Source organism: Pituophis catenifer, unplaced genomic scaffold, assembly GCF_029215685.1.
Source record: "Pituophis catenifer annectens isolate HBS135680 unplaced genomic scaffold, rPitCat1.0.hap2 SCAF_7, whole genome shotgun sequence".
In the NCBI taxonomy this organism is placed as follows: Eukaryota; Metazoa; Chordata; class Lepidosauria; order Squamata; family Colubridae; genus Pituophis; species Pituophis catenifer.
Window position 1 is genome coordinate 25455152 of NW_027256887.1, and position 25895 is coordinate 25481046.

Consider the following 25895-nt stretch of genomic DNA (forward strand, 5'->3'; position numbering starts at 1 on the left):
GTGCTCTGCACTATGGAATTTATAATTTATCTGGACTTAGTATCTTGAGTTATAGAAAGTCTATTTTATATGCTGCTTCATTCTATACCTCCCTAACTATAAAAATAAACATGGCTTGAAACAGAAGTACTCTCATAGCAAGGAAATGTTTGTTGCTGGCGCTTTAACAATTTCCCCTTCTTTGCATCTCTCTTCATGGATTCATTTCCTGCTAAAATCTGTTTTGCAATACTCCACCCATGTACTTTTATATATATTAAGGAACCAAGTATTGCTCTCAACGGTTCTTATGTTTCCATACTAATAAAGTTTTAGTACTGAAAAAAGTGAATATTAATTGAAAGAATGACAATAGAGAAAAGGATATTTATACAGCGGAGTTTGGCAGAAAGGTTTACCAAGTTAACAAGACTTTGTGGGGAATGCTAACAATGACAGAAGCGATGCTTCAAGATATTCTTTCTTAAAGCTAAGAGCAGCCAAATATTTTTCTCTGCCCCATTTTGGGTTCTATCAAGTCCAACCCAATGATGGCCACCTAATGCATATGCAAAGAGAATAGGGCATTGATTTTATTTATTTATTTATTTAAATTTTTATACCGCCCTTCTCCCGAAGGACTCAAGACGGTGCACAGCCAACACTAAAACACACATATACAAAAAATTTAAAAGCAATTTAAAAATATATTAAATAATTTGGCCCCAATCTTATTAAAAACTAAAACAACCATTAAAATTCAGGTTTAGGCCAGTCCAGCTTGTTGGAACAATACAGTTTCAACCACCTCTTGACTTTTTTTGACTCCCTTGCAGATGTCCCTGCTGCTATCTCATGGTAAGGAAAATATTGGTATTGAGATTCCTTTGGTAGCTTAGATTGTACAAAATTATTCAGTCTACCAACTGAATATGCACAAAAAAGGCCACATGATGTACAGGATAACAGCCAGCCATAGAAACTGGGGGCCTTAGAAAGACCCATTTTGGTTGCTCAAGAATCACATGCAGTTCTTCTCCCAACCATATCTTAGGGGAAAGAGGGGTGTGAATCCCACAACCAAAACAAAGCTCCTAACTGGAGTTTTAAAAAAGTAATGTTCAGATCTGTTTTCATGTTTCAGAGTTCTGTTTGGTTTGATTTCTATAGAAATTCTGATAATCCTTACTTTCTACTTCAACTGTAATTTGAAGTTTGCTTCAATTTTGATAAAATGCTGGAAAATAACTTTCTGCATTTTTTCCCTTATTCCATTCAAACCATTCAAATTTACTTGGATTTCTTGGTTGTAGTATGTTTCAATGATATACCAATCATTTTGTTATCTGGTATCTGTTTTCATGGTTAACTTTTCACCTATGAAGTCTAAGGATATAGACAAGCTGCTCAAGACTATCTCTCAACACTTATCAAATTATGTACTCCTGATACATAATTCGTTGGATGATGTTCAAATCTATGGTGGCATTTCAGTTCCAGGTACCCTTGATAAGGCTAAATAAGGATTACTGAAACAAACAATGCAAAGAATCAGTTTCATCTAGTGGTTAAGGCACCAGGTTAGAAACCAGGTAACCATGAGTTCTAGTCACACTTTAGGCATGAAAACCAGCTAGATGACCTTGAGTCAGTTTCTCTCTCAGCCCAACCCACCTCACAGAGTTGCTGTTTTGGGAAAACAGGAGGAAGAAGAAGTATTAGATATGTTCACAGCCTTCAGTTATTTATAAAAATAATAAAAATATGTTCTAAATAAATATTTATAAAATAACCTCCCAGTATCATTTCTGTAACCCTTACAGAAAACCCCAGAGAAGGGATTTGACCGGAAGCATCGCAGTGAGACAGTTGGGGATTAGCGGGCTCCGATGAGCCCTGCGAAATCCCGGGCTGACGAACTGCAGCAGACGGGTCTTTGGACCGGATCTGTCCTGTAGGGACAGTGAAGAAGGAGAGGCACCTTAGAAGACCAAGAGGAACAGGCAAGTTCCTTGGAGGTCAGAGGTAACTCTCTCCGACTCTGCAGTAGGGGGCAGCAGCCATTACAACCGCCAGTAAGCTGGGGCAATCAGACTAAGCACTGTGCAGGAGCGGAGAATTGAGTGGAACATTGATGCCGGGTGAGTGACATCTAACTCATAGGCAGAAAGAAAAAAAAAAGAGGATTTTCAAAATAACTGTAAATGTTCTAGCACTATAACAGTGGCTAATAGGCGTGGGAAAGGACAGAAGAAGAAGAGTAAGGCAGAAATTATAAAGTGACAAAACCCGATTAGAAAATTGTTTTTTTTTTTTTTTTGGACTTAAGCATTTGGAGAACTTTAAAAAATTAGAAGAAATTAAGAACCCGAGATTCTTCTTTAATTTGGGAATTTTAAAGGGAGGAAGATTAAAGAATGAAGAAAAATCCGTGAATAGAAAGGACTGGTTAATGACTCTAAATTGAAACTGAATTGAAATGTAGCGTGGAATTTGAACTATGCAAATTTGGACTGAATTTTAAATTGATTTGGTGCATATAAAGGTGAAAAAGAAGAAGAGAAAAAATTAAATAAGTAAAAACTGTTAAAGCGGACTGTGCTTTCGTAACTTGTTGATTGTAATTGTGGATTGTGTAGAGAGCCATCTTCAGGAGAAAAAAAAACACTGATTCACTTGATTACAACACTGATTCTTTGTTTTGGGGAAAAAAAACTTGGACTTTGAAAGGGATAACAGCATGTGAAAATTTTTAAGGAGGCTTTGTTTGTTCACAAGTATTTTGGCTTTGAGGATTAAAAAAAAAGAGAGGACTACAACATAATTTCAATTGGAATAATATCAACCCAGAAAGAACAAAATGGTGCAGGAATTTAAGGAAATGATGAAAATGATGTACTTATCATTGAAAATGGAAATAAGAGAAATGACTACAATGTTACATGGAAAATCAAAATTTGATGACCAAAAAATTGATTTAGGATACATTCAAGCTGACAAAGAAATAACTAATGAGAAGCAAGAAAAAGAGACTGACAATAAAGAAAAAGACAAAGACATGATCATGCTAAATTAAATGATTATGTGGGTAGTAATAATAAAATTATAATAATAATTTTAAATAATAATAATAAATTATTAATAATTTAATAATTAAATATAAAATATAATTAAATATAATAATAAAAAGGAGAACTTTAAAAATTACATTGGGATCAACAATGGAAGAAATAGAAAAAGGGGAAAGAAACAAAGAAGGAAAAGAGGGTGGAAAGAAAGAATATAAAAAACTTAAATGATTGCACTGAGATTATCAGTGGGAAAATAAGAAAAAGGGAAAAGGGATGGAAAATGATGGGAAAGACACAGCAAAAAAGAAGAGTTTATGATTTTAAAAAACAAAATTATTATACTGGGATCAACAGTGGAAAGATAAGAAAAAGGGAAAAGAGAGTTCAGGACTTTAAAATACAAAAGAAAAGAAGGGGAAAGAAAAAGAAAAAAAATATAAAGATAGAAAGGGAGAAAGAAATGGAAGAGGAATATGGGGTAAATGAAATAAATACTAGACAAAAGATGAAATTGTGTTATTAATGAAGTGATTTTAAACGATATGGATGTATGATTAATGTAATAATTGGAATATTTTTAATTAATGAAGGGGACTGTAATAACTGGAATTTTCTAATTATATATTTGGAATTTAACTAAATAAGAAAGGAAAGCTAAATGATATTGGATTATGAATTAATTAGATATATTTAATTGGTTTTTATAAATATATTGAAGTGTATTATTTGGAACAGTTGATAAAGAAAAAATTATTCGAGATTGGAACAAAAAAATTTAAGGGAATAATTGGGAATTGTATTAAGTTGTATGAATTTAAATTTAGGGGTATTGGATTAAGATTGATACTTAATTGATTTTTTTACTGAATATGCTTAATTAATTAGTGAAATTATGATAAATGGATTATTTTTAAAATAAGAGATAAGAATATAAATAATTGATGAAGTAATAAAAGGGTAATAATGAATTATTTAAGTCAATATGAAGAAATGACAAAATGTAGGGATGTTTAAGAATTGAAAATAAGAGAAATAAGAAGTTTAACATATGAAATTGTAGTAGTTGGAACATTTGGGTTAAGAGATATATTTAATTGGTTTCTACTAATATGTTAAATTGTATTATTTTGAATAGTTGAAAAAATAATCATTTGTAATTAGAATAAGAGAATTTAAGGAAATAATTAGGGATTGTACTATCTTATGTGAATTTAAATTTAGGGGTTCAAATTTTAAGGAGGGAAAAGAAAAAAAGAATTATATCAGGATGAGAAGTTAAGATGAAGGGTAATATTGGTTTCTTAAATTAGAGAGAATAAATGCTATGATAGAAATTGAACATATAAAATTGTGTTAAAGATGAACAAAAATCTGTACAAATTTAAGACCGGGCCAATATTCTGTTCAGAAAAGATGTTTTGTATGTTTGTTTGTGTGTTTAAAAAATAAAAAAGAAGACCCCAGAGAAGATTGGATTGGATTTTTGTGTCTTTTTAAAAATATACTTTTGTGTTGGGATAATAGGTAAATAGTGTCCTTAAAAGGTACCATTGTAGCCTTTTATTATCTCCAAAGACTGGTCTCAAAATAATGCCCAAACCACTAAAATAAAAAAGTTACCTGTTTCAAAGGAAAACATAAAAAATGTTTTATCACCAGATGGAGCCATTACAATGTAAAATATTACACCCTCTATTAATGAAGAAAAAAGATGCATCTTATTTTGTGTGTGTGTGGTTTTATTTTCACTTCCTTAAAATAATAATTGGACAGGGGAAACCTTTATCTTTTACCTTTAGGACTTAGACAGAGTGTTATAATAAAAACTATATATAATAAAAATAATAATATTTTGTTATTCTGAATCTCAGTATTCAGTGGTCTGAACTATGCTACTTGTGAGACTGCTGGTTGGGAATAGATTGGGATTGATATATTCTGTTTTTTTGCATTTACATGCCACTTTTCCTCTCTGCTCAAACTCATATATCTGGTAAGATGAGTCACACTACATGTGATTTTTTTAAATTGTGTCCTTGTAGTTTTCTTGGTAACAATGCAGAAATGCTTTGCCATTTCCTTCTTATGGGATTTTTCTCTTTAATTCCCAGTCTATAGCCCTGCTATACCCTGAAGACTAATTAAGCCTGATTCTCCTTAGTTTCCAAGCCCAGTCACGGTCCTCCTAACCCTAATCCTTCTGAGACACATGAAAGGAATCTCTAAATTTCATCCTCACCACAACAGACAGAGCTGAAACAGAATGACTACTTCAAGGTCATCCAGTAAACTAAGTAAATAAGAACTGAATCAGTATCTGATCCAATTTCAATATCTTAACTACTACATTATCCTACAAATATGCCTCAACAATTGTAGGTTTTTTTCTTAAGGTGCTTTTGTTTCACCTCCAAACACTGGCTGAGGCACACTTAATTTGGCCTTAGCGCTTCTGAAATAATAACAATAGTATTAGCAATAGCACTTAGACTTACATACCCCCCCATAGTGCTTTACATCACTCTCTGAGCAGTTTATAATGTCAGCCAGTGGTGGGTTCCTCCCGGTTCGGCCCAGTTCGGCCGAGCCAGTAGCAGTGACGATATGACGTCACCGAACCAGTTCTCTTTGTTTGGGAGCTGGGCCCTCCCGCCTCCCCCCCGCGTTATTCTTATCTTTTATTTGGCCCTGCCCCCAATTATTCACTGCCTCCCGAGGCCCAGCTGATCGGCTAGAAGGAAAACAACTGTTTAAACTCTTGCCGCAGGGCTTCAAAGGGCCGCCCTACAGCTGATCAGTGTTAAAAGGCAGTGTGGTGGTAGATCAGTGCACTCAAAAAACAAATGGGTAGACTGGAACGCTCCATGAACAAATGGGTAGACCAGTACAGCTCTGGAAGCAGTTAAAAGCCTGGTACCTCTGTAAATCCTAAAGAATTGTCACATGACCATCAAACCACGCCCACAAAATAAGCCACGCCCACAGAACCAGTAGTAAAAAATTTTAGAACCCACCCCTGATGTCAGCATATTGCCCCCAAACAATTTGGGTCCTCATTTTACTGATGTCGGAAGAATGGAAGATTAAGTCAAGTTTGAGCCGGTTAGGTTCGATCTCCTGGCTATGGGCAGAGTTAGCCTGCAATACTACTTTCTAACCACTGCGCCACCACAGTGCCTAATAATGCAAAATCTATTGTGGTTTACCACCTATTACACAGGAAATGAATTAGTTGCAGGTCAATGAATGATAATAGTGTTTATTGGCCATTTCAAGTTGATTCAGTAACACAACACACATATATGCACACTCCCATCTGTGGCTATTCTGTTATTGTCTCTCTAAAGAGATGAACATAGACAAGCTGAGGACCCAGTTTGTGGGGGCAATAAGCTGACTTTGTATAAAAAAGAACACCGCTGGGGGGGGGGGAAGAAGCCCTACTAAGCAGGTATATACAAAAGTATGAAGGCTATTGCTTAACGCATTGTAAGCCGCCCTGAGTCTCCGGAGAAGGGCGGCATATAAATCGAACCAATAAATAAATTGAAACAATAAGCTGTGTTGGTGATCCATCTGAATTGGCAGATAGCAAATATACTGCAAGTGCTTGTAACTATTTGGATCTTATTTATTTAGCACAGGACTGAAATAAGAAAACAATGGTCAAATGGGAACACCCCTCCCATTTGGAAGGGAAGGGAAGGTAAATTTTAAATAAAATGCCGTTTGATTCAGATCCCTTTTCTAAAAGAAACAAAAAATAATGTTATCAGCTTGATTTATGGTAAAATGAGTAATAAGAGGAAAGGAATCTGAGGCTTAAAGATGGTAAGCAAAATCTTACAGACAGAACTGCTCTGTTCTTGCTCAGCACAATAATTGGCAGATGGTTTTCCTGCCAGCTAGTGATGGGCAGAACTCGTCATAGAAGGATTTTTTTTTTTCACATGAGTAATCTCTTTCGTGGCAAATATAGTGTTAGGCCTGGAAACTCTTTCAACACCACTGCACTTGTTCCACTATTTTGAAGATGATTAGAAAATTATAATCAGTTTACATTGCCAATTAAGTTTGTGCTATGGTACCTGATGACTTCCACTCTATTTCCACTCCAAATGCTGATGGTTTTAAAAAAGTGTTTTATATTTCAAGGATCACCTATCTACATCTACCTGTGGGCTAATTTGCGAACTGCCATCATCCTGGAACATTAAGTGGTAAAGAGATGCTTTAATAAAGAGATGCCTTAATTAAGCTGTGTATATTTTTTTGTGTGTGTCTTCTTATTTTCCAAAGACTTTTAAGTGTTTTCAAAACACTAGCATGTTAGCTGCCTTTTATATAATCTTTTATAGTTTATTATATACAGAATATTCAAATGTACAACTCCAGATAAATTCAGCTGGAGAATGATATAAAACATATTATAAAATAAACATTATAAAAGTATATTAGAAAAATTCAAGAAAAATGTTATTTTGAATATTATTTTATTTCTAACTTTATACTAGTCATGAAAGCAGTAAGTTACCAAAATGTAATATGATACCTAGGAGTGCTTAAATATCTTAAAATCAGCTACTCTTCAGTTTCCACAGAACAGATTTCCAGTTTTTATTGTGTAGGAGCATACCTTATGATGAAGATGATTCAAAATTCTAGTTTTGACTTTCTATCATGCTTTGATTTTACCCATTTCTGAATGTATCTTCAATGCTCTCTGAACAATCAGAGAGCATTGTACATTGACCCAGCTCTTTGCCACATTTCCAAATCTTGCTTCAAACCCAATAAATAAACAAATGTAGGATATAAAGACAATGCAAAGGTAAATCAAGCAAAAGTAAATAAACCCACTAAGGCAGTGGAGATTCTAATGTTGTAAACTTTCAAACAAGCAAATAAAATGATTTAGTGATTTTCCTAATTATATGTGTAGTTCTTTTATCAAGAGAGTGCATATTCTAAGGAACAAGGAAAAATCTATTTTATAAAATGTCAGATAGGTGACAAAGTTCTTGGGGCGAGTATCTTCTCCTATTTATATGTTTGCTTATTTATATGAAAATTATGGTCCATGTTTCTAAAATGGATGCTCATTCATGCTTATATTATAAAGATCTTGCTTAAAAGTTAAAGAACAAAGGTGGACATTTCCTACCTCTTCAGTAACATTCCATAGTTCTTCATCACTCCATTGTCCATAAGGATCCAAATTTTTTCTAAAAGATCCCGAGAATATGAACACTTTCTGTGGGAGCAGGGAAAAAATGAAACAAAAATATTGTTAAAAATAATGTCACAAGCTAGAAATAAGAAATAACTTTTAATTTTTTCTGAATTAACAAATCAGATATTTGAATTTGTTAATAGCTTTCCTTTTCCCAAACAGTGACAATTTTCTAAGAAGTACAACCAGGGATTTGTTTCCTTGAATAAATACTATAGATAAACATTATGAAACATATCTAATAAGTACCACCGAGTTCAGTTCTCTATAGTTTTAATTTTGCATCAATATTATACTTCTATACTATCTAGAAATATATAGGATATAATAGCATAGCATAGCATACTGTACAGTAGAGTAGAGTACATTATATGATTATACTATAATTGGCTGATTTCTCTGAACATGGCGGCTAATCAGAGTCAAGATTCACAAGAACAGTACCTTTAGGAAAGGAGATACATTGAGAAGAAAAAGAAAGCACAGAAGATAACAACAGCAAGTTATTACCGTATAGCCAAGACAACTGCATAGGCATGCTCATGAAGTCACAAAAGTTTCAACTTGAAGAAGACATTACCTGTTCAGTTTTATTGGTTTTAGGTAATAAATTACTTCATTAATTATTTTAAACAGTAAATAATTAAGAATCTAGTTGGCATTGACTATTGGGTCATTTTGTGATATGGTAAGGTTTTACTTTGATTTCTTAAATTTGATCTTCCCTACTAAAACTACTAAGAATTTACTTGGCAGATAAAATGGAAGCTGAAACCTTTGCTCCTTCATTGTCTTGCCTAATTCCAGCAATTATGATGGGTTGGGTTTCCATAAATTTAATGGCTTTTCCTGTGCCTGAGACAATCTATTATTGGCAGCTATAACTTCCAATCAGATCACCAGCCTAACTCTGCTCAGCCTTAGGGGCACTAACCTACTAATCTCAGCACAGAGGTAGAGCCTCCTGTATTGTGGCACATCAATTGTGGCATTACTTCCCCCAAGAGGTGCCCAACAGGTCTCCATTCTCTCAAACTTCAGATGAGCTGCTATGATTTTTTATTTTGCTAAGTTTTTGTTTTTTTTCATTCCTGTTCTTTTTTTTTTTTTTTTACTACATTTAGTTGTATATTTGGGCACTGGGTGGGATGAAAAACAGCATGTAAATAATTATATACTATATATAAATAGTACATAAATAAAATGGTAATTTTTACTGAGGAGGGAGGCATGTTTGTATTTGTCACACTAACATTTGATCATTTGACAATGATCTTTAATCAAGCATGTACATATTCAAAGCACTCATTTGCAATAGCACACTTGCAAATCAAAATCTATGCCTGTTGGCTTAATTTAATGAACTTTGTTTTTCAAGTATAAATGCATAGAATTGCAGCCCTAGATTAATACTCCAAAACAGCTTTCTAAATTCACCTCAAGATAAAGGGAATGGATCAAGGCCCACAAACCCTGCTCAACCAATATCATATACCTATCCAACATCAAGAAACAAGCACTTCATGAGAGATGTCTGCAGGAAATTCAAATTATCCTATGGTTCCTGAGAATAGGTCCTAAGAAGTACAGAACTTCAGCATTGATGATAAAAAAGAAATGCTTGAAACAAAAGAGCACATATTCTTCTTTATTAAGTTTGTATGGAACGTTATTTGAAAATCTATTCCTAGTTAGAGAAAAATAACTTGCCTGAGGCAGGGCCTGTCAATTAAGATCTTTGTTGTCTTATGCTTCTGTAGGTTTCTTTTAACTTAATGGAATTAGTCGTGTTCTCTATGGTATTAGTTTCTCGAAATTAGTGGGTGTGGTTGTACTAATACAATAGAGAAACTATGTCTGGCATAGTTTACACTTGGCTAGGTTTGTGAAGATCAATTAAATAGTTTGGAATCCAATGATGACCATGAAATTTAACTGAACAAACCAGTTTTTTTCTTAGAAAAGGAAGCAATAGCTTCATAATACCTACAATATCTCTTACCAATAGTTATCTAATATGCATGAGTTGATGTATTTTGCTTTCCTAAAACAGATCAATTTCCTAATTGCACTGCTCAGTTTGCAAAAGGAGACCATGTAAAATATTCCATTGCTATTCTGAATTTAGAATATAATTTTTCATATAGTTTCTTAATCTGTTAAAATCTATTTCAAAACAGTTTCTGTTTTGAAAATTTCACATTTTTTTACATTTATATTAAGTTGTATTTTGTAACATTTTATTCTTGCTACTGCAATACTAAGGAGAAAACTCCTTTCTCAGTTCCTTTGTGTTACTTAAGGCTATCTTGGATTTTAGAAAAGGCCAAGTCAATTTCCATTATTTCTTTCTTCCTTGTTCCCTTTCCTTTGAATTTACCTAATTGTTTTTTCATTGCTGTTCCAATGTATCTCAGTAGTACTGCATCTTTCTCCAATTATGGCAGACTATTAAGTCTCTCAGATGGAGCTTAAGTAAGATTGACCATTATCTCAACACAAGCATATATTGTTTGAAATTCTTCCTGTTTGCACTCTTCAAGATGTTGGTTATGGTTACGTGCTTGTATCTCATGCATGTTGTAAATCATTATATCTAGCCCTGTCCTTGATTGCTGTTAATAGACCAACCTTTTGACCACTAAATTCTCAGCAGGATGTCCCCTCTATTATTGTTGCTATGGTTTCCTCTTCTTTGTTTGCATTGCCTATTTGATTTAGATTTATTTATTAATACATTTCTAGGCTGTCCAACTCCAAAAGATACTGTATATGCAAGAGGTATAAAATAAACAATAAAACCCAACAGATAGCACCAACCAAAGGAAACAAAACCAAACATTTCTCACTAGCTCAATAGATATGCCCACAGACCTATATTAATTCAAATCCTGGAAGAAAATCCAGTAGTAAGGTAGAAATATGAAAAATCAGTATTGGTATATTCCAGGAAGTGGGAGCAGCAAGTTAAAGAAAGAGATGCCTATGCTATGCTTCTTACAATTTCAGAATTTCAAATTAAGTATTACTGGTTTTTGCTCTGCAAATTTCCTTAACACTTCATAATGCAAATTAGAAATAAGAGTCATTTGATCAATTGGTCTAACCCAAGGCATTGAGTTACATAAAGTTTATCAGAATTAAAATGCCATCTTTTTACATCCTTGTACCAAGCATAATTGCATTTCAATCTTCAGGGAAAAGATATAAGTGTAGCATAACTAAATCATTATAATTAATCAGCTGTAAAACTAAATTATGTCACTATGTAAGTCTTCAAACTAATTATCCACTAATATTTGAATCACAATATTTTGTACTGTTTTATCCTAGATCGCAAATCTTTAGGGTTGCAGGTAAGCAATTCAGATCAGTCATTCTTGCTGGCATAAACCAACATTTCTTGTTTTGCAAACCAGTGGGAGGGTGAGAGGGGTTAGTTTTGCATGAGTAGTGGGCAAGTGTAAGCGCACAGCTCCATTTGCGCAAGCGGCAGGCATGCGCACCCACTGCTTATTAAAATCTTGGGTGTTTTCCCGAGTCATTGTAAATAAGTTGGTTAAAATATTTAAAATGCTGGTTAAAATCCCAGCCTAAAATCTTCTAAAAATCCTTACAGAGCACTCTGCAAGGTCCTTTAAAACCTCAGCTAAAATCCTACCAGTGACTCTAAAAGTTTTTCTTAAAGCAACATTTCGACAGGCTCACAACCCTGTCATCTTCAGGCTCTGTTTCATTTAGAAGCTATGGGTTCTCTGTTGCGAGGTCGGAGCTGTCACTTATCGAGCCTGTCGAAACGTTGCTTTAAGAAAAACTTTTAGAGTCACTGGTAGGATTTTAGCTGAGGTTTTAAAGGACCTTGCAGAGTTCTCTGTAAGGATTTTTAGCAGATTTTAGGCTGGGATTTTAACCAGGATTTTAAATATTTTAACCAATTTATTTACAATGACGCGGGAAAACACCCGAGATTTTAATTTTTTGCATATGCACACCCGCGAAAACTTAAGAAGACATATATATATATATATATATATATATACATACACACACACACACACACACACACACACACACACACACCTCTCTCTCTCTCTCTCTCTCTTTCTCTATCTATCTCTATCTTTTTTAAAAAAAACAAGTTTTATTAAAAATTTTCTTTCATCATACATATTTTATGAACAGAGTGTTGACCGGGTCAACACATAATATGTGTTATCATTATAATCATTATTATAATATATTTTAATCTTTCCATTTTTATTCAATATTCATCTCTTTTGTATAATTCTATCTATCTATCTATCTATCTATCTATCTATCTATCTATCTATCTATCTATCAATCATCTATCTAATCTAGTTGCCAGTATTTTCATTAGGCTTTGTAAATTTTTGTAGGAGAGAAAACACCAATTGGATGTGCTGGATTTGCTTAATGTCCATGTAGTTTGTTTAACAACTACCGTATTTTCCGGCGTATAAGACGACTGGGCGTATAAGACGACCCCTGACTTTTCCTGTTAAAATATAGGGTTTGGGCTATACTCGCCATATAAGACTGCCCCTCTTCCAACGCACACCAAATAAAAATTAAAAAACATCAACTGGCTCACCCACAATGTAAAAACAGCTGTGCTAGACCCAAAATGGCCCCTGAAACAAGCAGGAACCTCACACAGCCACAAAAAGCCCCCCAAAAAACTACTTTCACACTTTACACACACACAACACAACACAACACAACACAACACAACTGGCTCACCCACAATGTAAAAGCAGCTGTGCTAGACCCAAAATGGCCCCTGCAACAAGCAGGAACCTCACACAGCCACAAAAAGCCCAAAAAACCAACTTTCACACTTTACACACACAAAATTCCACATACAGCTTTGTGAGATTTTGTGTGTTTGTGTAGTTAGAGTGAAACACTACAGAAACACACTAAATCTCAGAAAGCTGCACAAATATTACTTTATTTTATTTTTATTTTTATATGAAAGCTAAATTTAAAACTTCCTAAGCTTTAAATGGCTAGGTCTAAAAAAGAAGAACTAAAAAAAACCCCAATTGACTATTTTTTTTAAAGCTCCCAAAGGGGAAAAAAACTTACCCAATAGAACAGGGATCTCCAACCTTGGCAACTTTAAGACTTGTAGACTTCAACTCCCAGAATTCCTCAGCCAGCTTTGTTTTGCTGGCTGAGGAATTCTGGGAGTTGAAGTCCACAACTCCTGCCTGCATGATTGCAGGCAGGGAGTGGCTTGCTGATGGAATGGATTCAGGCAAGCGAAGCAAGGCAAGCGTTGCGATTAGCAGCTAAGGTAAGCAAGCTGGAGGGGGAAAACTTTTCCTTTTACAGGGCTCTGGGCTCTGGCGATCCCAGCTGAGTTGCCTGATTAGCAGGCAACGCAGCTGGGATCGTCAGAGCTTGGATCGATGGCTCTGGCGATCCCAGCTGCGTTGCCTGATCGGCAGGCAACTCAGCTGGGATCGTCAGAGCTTGCAGAGCCACGTAAAAAGAAAAAAGTTTTTTCCTTTAACATGGCTCTGGCATCCCAGCTGAGTTGCCTGATTAGCAAGCAAAGCTGGGATCGTCAGAGCTTCGATCGCCAGAGCCATTTAAGGCTCGTCAGAGTCTTTTGGTTACAGGAGCCTGGTTACAGGAGAACGACACCCGGCGTATAAGACGACCCCCGACTTTTGAGAAGATTTTCATGTGTTAAAAAGTCGTCTTATACGCCGGAAAATACGGTATATGATTTGCTTAATAACTATGGTGACTTATTTTAAGACTATCATAAAACAGTCATAAAATTGAATCCAGTCACATGGTACCTCAACTTATAATCGCAATGACTTACTACCAAGATTCCAGGTTCCATTATGATCATAAGCTGAAGACTACCTGTATTCACAATGAGAAATTATGATGAAATACAGCTACAGGTGAAAATACTTTTTTCACCCCAGAAGTGGAATAACTGTTTTTATTCTTTTAAAACATGAAAAAACATTACTTTAATTATTCACACAAGGAAGGATAAAGGCCAAGCATTCAAGCATTTAATCAACATTAGAAATATATCTTCTTTTAAAAATATATTGAGTAAGCAATAAGAAAACAACAATTTCCATGGAACAGGGTATGTTATTACGAAATACATCCTAACAAATATAAATTCTACTTGTCATTTAGTAACTTCAATTACTTAACAACATGGAGAATTAGGAAAGATTAACCAGTTAAGGAAACTAAAGGTCAGGCAGAATCACTAAACTAAAACTGCATACCTGTTGAAACCGAATAGAAATGTCTAACTGTCAACAGATGCAACAGAACAGAACAAAACAGAATAAAATGTAGTTGCAGTATAGGAAATTTAAAATAACTAGACACAAATAATTCCAATTCCCATTCTGTTTGGGGTAGGAAAATGGAAGTTATGAACTCCACGGTTATTGGATTATACCTCTTGGTATAATCCAATATATTGGATATACCTATTGAATTATACCTATTGGATTATACCATTATTCTTGGACCACTGATAATATTTGGTGGAGCCAGTGAAAGTTCGACCACATGCCTGCTATTACAGAGAAAATCCTATTATGAACAGCCCTTTCTTCAATGAGTCTTGAGAGATTTACTAAAAGCAACAGTTAATTTCATCAGATCTAGGAATGAACCAACTGATGAAAAATCAACCACTTCCTAATCCAAAATCAGAATATAAACCACCAAGAATTGGGGGTCGGTGGGGGTGGGAGAGAACCCACTAATGAAAGACTGACTTTAAAGAAAGGAATGTTTATATTCTCTAAACTTTAGAGCAAAAGGAAGTTTAACTCCTGAAATTAAAGAACTTTGCTTTTATTGTGTTGTTCTGCAGTGAAGATAATAATCCACACACCAGTTCATTCTAAAAGAGTGAACCTTTGACCATTGATTTCAATTACTTGGCAGATGTTCTACATTCATATGAACAATTAAGTTGCCATTAACAGAATAAGCCGGTATTAGGGAGCAAGAATATTTAATGGGTTGTGGAGGTCTCTTGGAGGCTCTTTCTATGATCATGGAGCATCATCAACAACAGGAGGAAGGAAGGAACCTGTTAATTACAAATCAATTCAGTCAGCTTGACATTGATGCCAGACAAAATGTTTGAGCAGTACATTAAGAAGGAATGAGCGTATCAAGAATAAATCATGCCAAACCAAACCAATTTCCTTTTTTGATAAAGTGATCGATTTACTTGACCACAGGAACATGATGGACAAAGTATACTTTGAGTTCAGCAAAGTCTCTTATGAGATTCCAGTAAAAAAAGATATGACAAAATGTGGATTGGATTGCACTACCGGTAGATGGATACCAAGTTGGTTGAATCATCCCAACAGAATAATAGTTGTTCTGTGTCAAGATGGAGGGGAAATGTTGAATGACATACTATAAGATTCCATAATAGGTCATTTATTGTTCAACATATTTGTCAAATGATTTGGATTAGAAAATATTATCAAAATGGCAGTTAATCCAAATATGGATTAGAAAATATTATCAAATTGGCAGTGACACAAAAATGGGGGGAATAGCAAACAGCTTAGATGCCAGTATCATGATTCAGCAGGATCCCTATAAACTGGACCAATAAGGAGAAACTAACAAGATAACTTCCAACAAAGAAAAATGTAAACATTTATATTTTTAACATTAATCTTATTCCCTGGAATATAGAATCCTGAAGATCCTTGGGCTGAGATGGCGAACCTATGGCATGCGTGCCAGAGGTGGCACGCAGAGCCCTCTCTGCTGGCACGTGTGCCATCACCCCAGGTCAGATCTCCATGGCGTTTCTTTCGTGAGCTTGTTTCTCTGCAAACGATGAAACAGAAGCTCACAAAAGAAAAAGATCTTACCTCTTGCCACGCTGCTGGTTTTGGGGTGCCCCGTCTCCTGCCAGCCAGCTGGTCTTTGGGTGTCTGCTGTGCATGCGTGCATGTCTGCTGCATGCATGTGCATGTCCGTGCGTATGTCTGCACATGAGCCCATGTCCACATGTGCACGTGTTTGTGCATGCAAGCACACCTTTCAGTTTGGACATGTGCTTGCGCGCAGTTTGGGCACTCGGTGTCTAAAAGGTTCACCATCACTGTCCTAGGGACTTCTGTTTATTGCTTCATAATTCAACAGTGTCTTTAAAGCCTATTTTTCATGCTTGCTCAAAAACATTGTATGCAATTTTATTGTATTTTCTATCCTCTCCTTTTAATTAATTCCTGTATTCAATTCAATTCAGCTTATTGTCATCATAAACCATTTCAAGCAAAGTGCTCTGTAAAAATGTGTGTATGTGTGAGTTTAATCTATTTTAGTGGATGATAAATAAAGTTTAAGACAAAGTTAAAATATATTTATAAAATAACCTAACTAACAGTTTTAAGTGAGATTCAGGATGCAGCCTATATTAAATTGTAATGTAGACACTAAAATTTTACTAAGTACGATAACATCTAAAATTACAACGAAGTGACTCCTGTACTTGAGCATTTCCTTTCACTTTTGGTTATAACTGTTAACATTGTGAGCTAATCTTAGCTAATCTCCAAAAGCTAAGAAGGGTCAAAGTAGGTGATTACTTTGAAGGGGATCACTAGAAATCTCTCTGTAAGAGAGGCTTTAAAAATTGGATTAAAATATACATGTTTTTCACTGTGGAGAGTTAAATTATATCCCACTGATTCATGTCATACTGGAGGGGAGGAGAAATGCTGAGGATTAGAAGATCCTTCAGGCCAGAGGTGGAGAGAGAGATGTTGGTTGTAATTTATGAAATTAATGGCTTATATTCAATCTTATTTGATGAATCTTTGTCTTTTTGCTACAGTATCATTCTGAATTTTCATCTGATTCAGAGGAAAGATGCAAACTATGTCTCTGTGAAAGGGAGTCGTTCTTGTGTGTTTCCTTCTTCAGTCATATACTTCAGTTTGTCCACTAATTTTCTACTGTGTCATGATTTCTAAATTGGGAAAATTACGATTTGCATACGTATTTGCCTTACAAATAGATTTAGTTTGAACTGCATTTCATCTTCTTTGTCCAATTGCACAAAATATGTGCAATTGGACTTTGTCCACTCTGATAGTATAGTGAACTGTGATTTAGCTAAAACTCAAACATGTATGAGCGAAACCAAAGCAATGAGGTAAAAGGCACTGCAAATTCACAACTGTATCCAAGCAATTTATATTCTCTCCCTTGTGTCTCTTAATGAAAAACCTTAATATTGAAATGCATCTGAAGATTTTATATGAACAAAATATATTGATATGTACATTTGGTCTGGTCACTTTCTCTCAGTCTTAGGCGGGAGGCAGTGGTAAACTACTTCTGAAAAACCTTGCAAGAAAACTATAGAAATTTGGCCAGGCAGTCTTTGTGAATTGGAAACAATGGAATGGAAGAAAAAAAAATTCACAAACTGGTACAGATTTACCTGGGGTATTACTCCAAATGCTTTTCTCCACTGCTGTACAGGGACTGTGTTCCAGGAGACACCATCAATCTGGATATCTCCTTCGGTATTCAAGATTCTTAAAAAAGCAAAGAGCAAAGTACTTTTCCCTGAGCCAGTTCTTCCTAGAAGGCCCACCTGAAATATTGATAAATATAAAATATTGAAGGAACTGGCATTCATAAATTTGATGAAATTAACAAATTCAGAAATTAACTTTTTTTAAAAAAAAATTGTTGGATCTTCTAACAAAATAGGGTTTAATAGGGTTTAAATGAAAATATTCTTACCCTTTGTCCTGAATCTATTGAAAAGGAAATATTTTCTAATACTGCCGATCCTCCTTCTACATATTTAGCAGTAAGATTGTTCACTGTCATTTGCCCACCAGATGGCCAGATGTTTTCTTCCTTTACATGCATATTCTCAATGATGACAGCATGAGAAAGCTCCTTATTTTTTGATTCCGGTAAAGGTTTGGATTCTTCTGTTGGCAGATCAATGAATTTAAATACTCTACTCACTGACCGCATCTGAAAACCAGAGAAAATTTATTTTAAATGCTATGCTTTCCTTAACATATCTCTTGATCAAACACATATAGACTGATATCACAGAGAAAGTATGAGTGACAACATCAGATGTTAATAATTTATCTCTATATTTTGTTATTCAAACTGTAAGTACAGACTATTTGGACTGACATTTCTTTCTTCCCAAACCAATTCCTTCTTTAATGATATCCTTCAGTCCTTAGGAATTCTTGGTAACTGAAAATAAAGCACTTCCACACTATTTAGAGTCCCAGATCTGGGATGCCAAGGTATGGATGGTCATTAGATGAAAGCAAAAAGTTATGTAGTAACTCTATATTTCTTTGCAGTAATTTAGTGGTGATCCTCATTTTTGCAGTCCACTTAGGCTAGCCTAACACTGCCAGCATTTTACTTCCTAACTCAGTGATGATCTTCAAATCCTGGCTTAGAGATTCTATGAAAAGTGGAGACTTCCAGATGACATCGCGGCGAAATCGGATGTGAGGAGTGGGTCTCCATGCTCCCATTCTGAGTTCTTCCTGTTGAAGGGCTCCAAAAGGAGCTAAAGCCACCCTGTAGGGGTGGTGAAGTAAAGAGGGGCTCCCTGCAGGTCACGGAGAGCCACAACTCTCCTGTGTGACCCAGGGCTTCTTCCCTCTCATCCACGACAAGAAGAAGAGGCAGCCATCATGGCTGGCTTGAAGCTGGGACAGCTGAGACAATGAAGAAATATGTAGGAGTGGTGAAGATGACTGGAACTAGGTGAGAAGATTTCTGTTTTATTTAGACCCTAACTTTAAAAGGAAAAAAAGAGAAGAAAATTCAGGAAAAGAGACTCTTAGAACTATTTCTTAAAGCGGATAATAACCATAGAGAGAAAAATCCTAGACCTGAAAGAAAGGAACTAAGGAGAAAAAAGCTGAAGACCTTTTAAAACATAGAAAATTGGACTTTTTGAAAGTCCAATTTTTGAAAATTTGAATTTTTAAGTCAAATTACTAGAAATATGTAGCATTTCAAAATAATTCCAAAGATGTTTGCACTTGTCTGAAACAGCTTTTTAAACTTATTTTTAATTATTTGAATTAAAATGCAAGTAAATATTAAATAAACTATTTAATTATTTGAATAAAAAAACTAAAAAACTAAAATACATGGAATGAAATATAACTAGAAGTATAGCAAATCTAGAGGATCATAAAGGAACATAAAATATTATATTACACTATATATTAGAAAATTGGGATATTATAAAATATATTGTATCTGTTTTCTAAACAAAACCTGAATGTCTCCATGAAGCTTTAAATTTGATTAACATTAATATTGAAAGTAGAATATCAAGTAAAGCATAACTACTATTCTTCAGAAAACTCAGATTTTAGATGTGGCACAAATCAGTATATAAAATTGTAATCAATTCAACAGCTGATTGGTTCTAATTAGAATTTGACATCAAATTCACTTTTTATGAAGTTATTTTGGGTAGAGGACCTATTTCCACAATTTGGTTAGTCATTCTTCTAAATGCAGAATCAAATAACTTTCTAATAAAAAAACTATAGAGAACTCTTGTCATTATTAGTATGTATACTGCCAATTCAGTGAAATCATTCACTAGTTTCTAGGCTTTATCAGACATCAAAACAGCATTTTGCTGTCTGTTGTGAGACTTAATTATTGGCAATAAATAGTGGTGCGAAGGGGTGGGGCGAGCCAGCAATTTAACAAAAGGTTCGGCCGAACCGCCTAGAACCAGCAGAATCCCACCACTGGTTCTACTTACCTTTACTACTGGTTCGCAGCGGTAGTTCTGGACTACAGAAGTATTTATTAATTTATTCCACTGAGAAAGCCATTTCTCTGTGCTCAGTGCAGTGGTCAGTTTGTTGGCAGGTAAGGGTTATTACAGGTATATGATTCAGTAGTGGGTTTCAATTTCGGCCGCTATTGGTTTGCTCGTGTGTGCGACGCTTCTGCGCATGCACAGTAGACATCTGGGCGGGTGGGCAGAGCCTCCCGCCACCACCGCTACCAGTTTGCCCACCTGGATTGGGCGAACCAGTAGCAACCCACCACTGATATGATTCCTATGTTGCAGCCTCTGCATTGGCTTCCAGATACTGTACATTTAAAGTATTGGTTTAATTTACTAATCCTACTTGGCTTAGTTCCCTGAGACCTTCAGAGCTGTTTCTTCCAAGTGGAATTGACTGATCCAATATGCGCTTGAATTTTTTAAATAGTCCCTCAGTTTTCTGAGGCGAAAGTCTAGGGGTCTGCAATTACTGCATTTATACAATACCCTCTATTCTATGGAATAGCTTACTCTGAAGTGAGGTTAGCATCTACTTTAATGGTTTTTCATAAGTGGTAAAGCCAGAATCGTTCAGGTAGGCTTTGGGGGAAGCTAGGAAGATTTTCTTTGAGATGGAAGATCAAGCAAATCTGACGAATCCACAGGAGGGAACCCTGTTACAGAAAAGATTTCTTAGTTCAGGGCAAATAATATGTGTGAGAAAAAAAATTAAGAGTAAGTCTGATTGGAGAATTGCTTTAGCTCTTTAAGGTAGGCCAGGTAAGGAAGCTAGTCCAGAAGGAATAGTGAACTGTGGAACTTTGAAAACCTGATAGAATTTTTCTCTTACAAAGCAATGCAATCCTGAGCATCTTTCATGGTCCCTCTTCCCTTTAAGGGCTAAGTTGGTATTCATGTAACCATTCTTGCATTCCCTCTTCAAGACCATTTATGTTCTCCTTTGTAGACAGGCCTTCAAGATTTGATTATTCTACCCCATAATAAGGAGGAAGATCATTCCAGAAATATATGTGATTTTTATTTCCTGAATTTTCCAGCCTTGTAGTGCTTTAAATATTAGTTTGATAGATCAATTATTGTTACATTCTGTTAGAGTTTGCAGCAATTCAACCAGCACACAAGTAAAGAATTCATATTTATACAAGAAACTTCTTTATATACAATACCATACAGCAGAAACCAGAACTCAGAATCCAAAAGCACAGAATCAATAATCACAGAAGCAATATAATACAGAGGTACTCATATATATACAGATCAGTGAACCTAAGCCACGCCTAGGCTCCGAGCCGTCTAAGTCACCAAACAGTCCCCATTGGCTGACCTGTTACCATGCATATTCCAATTCATAAACTCTCTCACACACTGGCACATTTTGAGTTTTAATTAATTGCTATGTTTTATTCTTTTATTATTTATTTATTCAAGTTGTATGGCCGCCCAAGTGACTCTAAGCAGCTGAGCACTGTTAAAAACAACAATGCTTTTATATTTTATGTATTAACTGCTAGGAATCTATTACATGCTTACAGAGGAATATTAAATAAATAAATATGAAACCTTCCAAATTGAAACAGTTCCCTGACATGCAAATTAATCATTTGCAGCAGTGCTATTAACTGCAACTATGCAGTTTTGCACATTGATGTCTGTAAAAATAAAATCAGAGGTACAGAAGACTTAGGATGTGCTAAAAACAATACATGCAATAATGAAAATGCAAATTTAAAGAAAATATGTGATTTACAAATCAATATATCAATACATACTTATTTTCAATTACAAAATTAACATCAAATGCATATTCTACAATTTAAGTTATTTTATAAGCTTGCTAAATTAATATAAAACATTTACTTTCTTTTTTCTTTTCTTTAATTATTATATTTTTTATTAAAATATTTACTTTCAAAGAAATGTTTAAGATTCTTACCAAACTGTCTACATCAATGCTTGTGTTCACAGCCCATTGCAATGTTCCCATAATGTTCATGGCTAATGTAAGAATAATGCCGACTTTTCCTTCCCCGCTACCTATAAGTAAGAAACATGCATAAAATCCCAGCATAAAACATATGCATGTGCATATGTGCTAGCTTGCAATTATACACACATATAAAACTCATGCACACATTCATACGTAGGTAAATCTGCACAGAGGGAAAGAGAAGTAATATCCTAAATTATCAGCTCATTGGGGCAGCCGTTAAATTTAGGGCAATCACTCTTGCAATGGGAAATTAGCAGTAACAGCTTCAAATACACATGGTCAGTTAAGTATCTCCTTTGTAACAGCTGCTGACTCATGGAAGAGCTTCCATTACCTCAAGATATGGCAGACCCTGCTACTTCTGGCCTTCTGGAAGTCCGTGAAGACATAACTCTTCCCCCTAGTGCTGCACTGAGATGTCAATTAAGAGTTCTGGCTTACATCGTGGGTTTGTTATATGCTGCCTCAGTTATTATATAGGCAGTCCTCGTCTTACAACAGTTCATTTAGTGACCATTCAAAGTTACAATGGCTCTGAAAAAAGTGACTTATAAACATTTTTCATAGTTATGATCTTTGTAGCATCCCCATGATCATATGAACAAAATTCAGATGCTGGGCAACTGGTTCATATTTATGATCGTTGCTGTGTCCCAGGGTCATGTGATCTCCTTTTGCAATCTTCTGACAAACAAAATCAATGGGGAAGCTACATTCACTAACTTAGTAAATCATTCACTGCAATGATTCACTTAACTGAGTCAAGAAAGGTCATAAAGTGGGGCAAAACTCACTTAACAAATGTCTCACTTAACAACAGAAATTTTGGGCTCTTGTGGTCATAAGTCGAGGACAACCTATATTATGATTATTTTAATTTTGTTTTGGTGTTCCCTTAATGGAATATTTCATGATACTGGTTTTTATACACTGTTTATGTATGCAATATAGACAGCCATAACTTTTCTATATAAAAAAGTACAATAAATAAATACATTCATTTGTCATTTTTGATTAAAGCACATTGATTAAACTATCAGTATATAATGTCCATTAATTATTTAAATCTGCATATTTTACTACACATAACATGTCTTGCTCTATCTCTTTTTCTCTCTTTAATATAAAAGCAAATATATATATATATACCTGTAGTAGCAATAGAAACAAAGGTCACAATGATGAAGAAGATTACAAAAATCATTTCTATTCTCATCTGAAACCAACGTAACGTAGATAAATACAGGAACCAATTCGCTGTATGCAAATTTAGAGCTTTATGGAATAATGTTTCAAAATATGGTTGCCTTCCATAAGCTCTCAATGTCCAGAGTCCCTTTAAGCTGGTAACAAGATGTGTGAAAATTGGACTTCTAGCTATAAGGAATGCAAATATGAAAATGAAAATAATATATATTTAATATTTCTTTAAAAATCAATTACATAAAGTAGTAGTAAGTAAGCTTTTATTGCGGTCAAAGACCAAATTAAAATACACATAGAAGGAGAGTATATTTTACAAATATAGATAGATCATGTGACAGTACACCATCTACTGCCTTAGATACAATCTGTACTATCAATACTAGTGATTCTCTGCCGTAGGGGTTACCCGTCTCTTCTCCCGTTTTTTTCAGCCACGACTGCAGCAAAAAATTTTGCCACCTTTGGAATTATATTGGGGTCTGTGTCCTGGAGTAGGAAATAAAGGCTGAACAGATCAGGTGAACCAGGGAATCTCTGGGAAATAGGAGAAATTAATCTTGATCTTATGTCTCGGTAGTGGGGACATACGAATGTAATGTAGAACAGAGATTCCGGGGATCGGCCATCACATGTACAATAGATGGATTTTACTCCCCCCGAGAGCCTACTGTCGAGGACACTTGAGGGGATCACGTTAAATCGTGCCTTCATAAATGCGAGCCTATGTTTGATAGAGTGTAACGTGGAGAGATAAGGCAGAGGGTGAGGCGAGGGAACAATACCAAAAGAAAACGGTGAGCATGCTCCCGATCCGTTTGCCAGATTTAATTGTCTATCAATGTCATCCAGCCGTTGAAAAATCAACGATTTGGCAGCATCAGGGCCTAAAGTAAAAGCTTCAATGGGGAAATCTCGATCTTCAAAAGTTTTGTATGGATATTATGGGCCCAGGGACTATGAAAAGGGTCCCGCCATAGGCATTGGCTTAGGTAATAGCCTGGGAGTCTATTCCACAGGGACAACCAATAGCCAATTGCACGCTTCCACAAGATTGTAGCAAGTGAGGATATGCCTAGTTCCAAACGAATTGCGGCATTACTTACGCAGGGAGGGACTCCCATCAAACGGTGTAGGAACTGGCTGTGGACAGACTCAAGAGAGGAGATGTTGGATTGGACCCATAGGGGGGCGCCATAGATGATAGCTAATACTTGTGTTTCCATCACATACATTCTTTTCTAGTTGCATCATGTGATGGAACATTAAAAATAGTATGTAATCCTCAGGAGGCTATATATTGTTTTGATACTATAGTCCTTGATAATACAGCTTTTTATGTATTTATTTTAATTTTTTATTTTCATTTTATTATGTATTTGAAATTATCCCATTGTAATTTGCTAAGCGTTCTATGTGAGACAGTAATCCTTTACTAATGTAAACTTTCTATAAACAGATAGATATACCAAATTTATTTTTATCTCTGTTGTACTATAATTATGTCTATGGTTCTCTTTCTTTCATCCTCAAATTTAGCATTCTTAGTCTTTAATATCAGCATCTGGACAAGTACTGAATATTTGTAGAGAACATTATTCAGAGAGATGAGATCTTAAAATAGGAGTTGGATGAAAAGCAACAGACAAAATCTCTTTTCATTTTATTTGTCTATATTAGATCATACCTTCAGACTCCAGTTGTTTTAGCTGTTGAGATGTGTGCAGGAAGTATGCTCTTAACATAACGAAGGCTCCTATCACAGGCACAGATGCCAGGAAGATATAGGGTTGTAGGAAAGAGACTACTACTATAGCACCAATCACAATGAGCATTAACTGCAGGTTGAAAGAAAAATATTACTGATACAGCAAACTTTCCACAAAATTTTACAAGTTATGAGGAAGTAATTTCCCTAAGACTACTATGATAATATTATCCTTCTTCCATATGGTGCCATTCAAATGTTTTGAATCACCATTCTAATTTCTGCATGACTTACGATCACAACTGAGCCCAAAATTTATGTTGTTAAATAAGACATTCACCCCATTTTATGACCTTTCTTATCACAGTTGTTAAGTGTATTACTGCAGCTGATAAGTTAGTAATTTAGATAAGTGAATCTGGCTTTCCCATTGACATTGCTTATCAAAAGATTGCAAAAAGTGATCACATGATCTTGGGATACAGCAATGGTCATAAGTATGAACCAGTTGCCAAACATCTGAATTTTGATCACATGATCATGGGGATCATGATGGAATGTAAAAAAATGATCATAAGTCACTTTTTTCAGTGCTGTTGCAACTTTTAATGATCTCTAAATGAACTGTTGTAAGTCGAGGACTATCTGTAGTTATACTCCAAAATATCTGAAGGGCAATAACAGATATTTAGCAATTTGTGTTTGTTTTCAATGTCCATTCCCTTGAAATCTAATTTGGTCATTGTATGGTTTGGTCACTCAGTCTGAGACTTCTTACATTCTGATATGTATTACCTTGGTATAGATCAGTGGGCGTGGCTTGGAGGGGGTAGTAA

General features: G+C 35.1%; 1 protein-coding gene across 1 annotated transcript in view; it reads right to left on the reverse strand.

The window, feature by feature from the left end:
* The window catches only part of CFTR (CF transmembrane conductance regulator), a 129577-nt gene that overhangs the window by 13591 nt on the left and 90091 nt on the right, over positions 1-25895 (reverse strand). The window contains exons 21-26 of the mRNA XM_070947559.1: positions 25039-25189; positions 23298-23525; positions 22092-22192; positions 18094-18336; positions 17786-17941; positions 8215-8304 (exon numbers count right to left, since the gene is read on the reverse strand). Of these exons, the coding sequence (XP_070803660.1) occupies positions 8215-8304; positions 17786-17941; positions 18094-18336; positions 22092-22192; positions 23298-23525; positions 25039-25189 (969 nt within the window). The remainder of the gene's footprint in view (positions 1-8214; positions 8305-17785; positions 17942-18093; positions 18337-22091; positions 22193-23297; positions 23526-25038; positions 25190-25895) is intronic.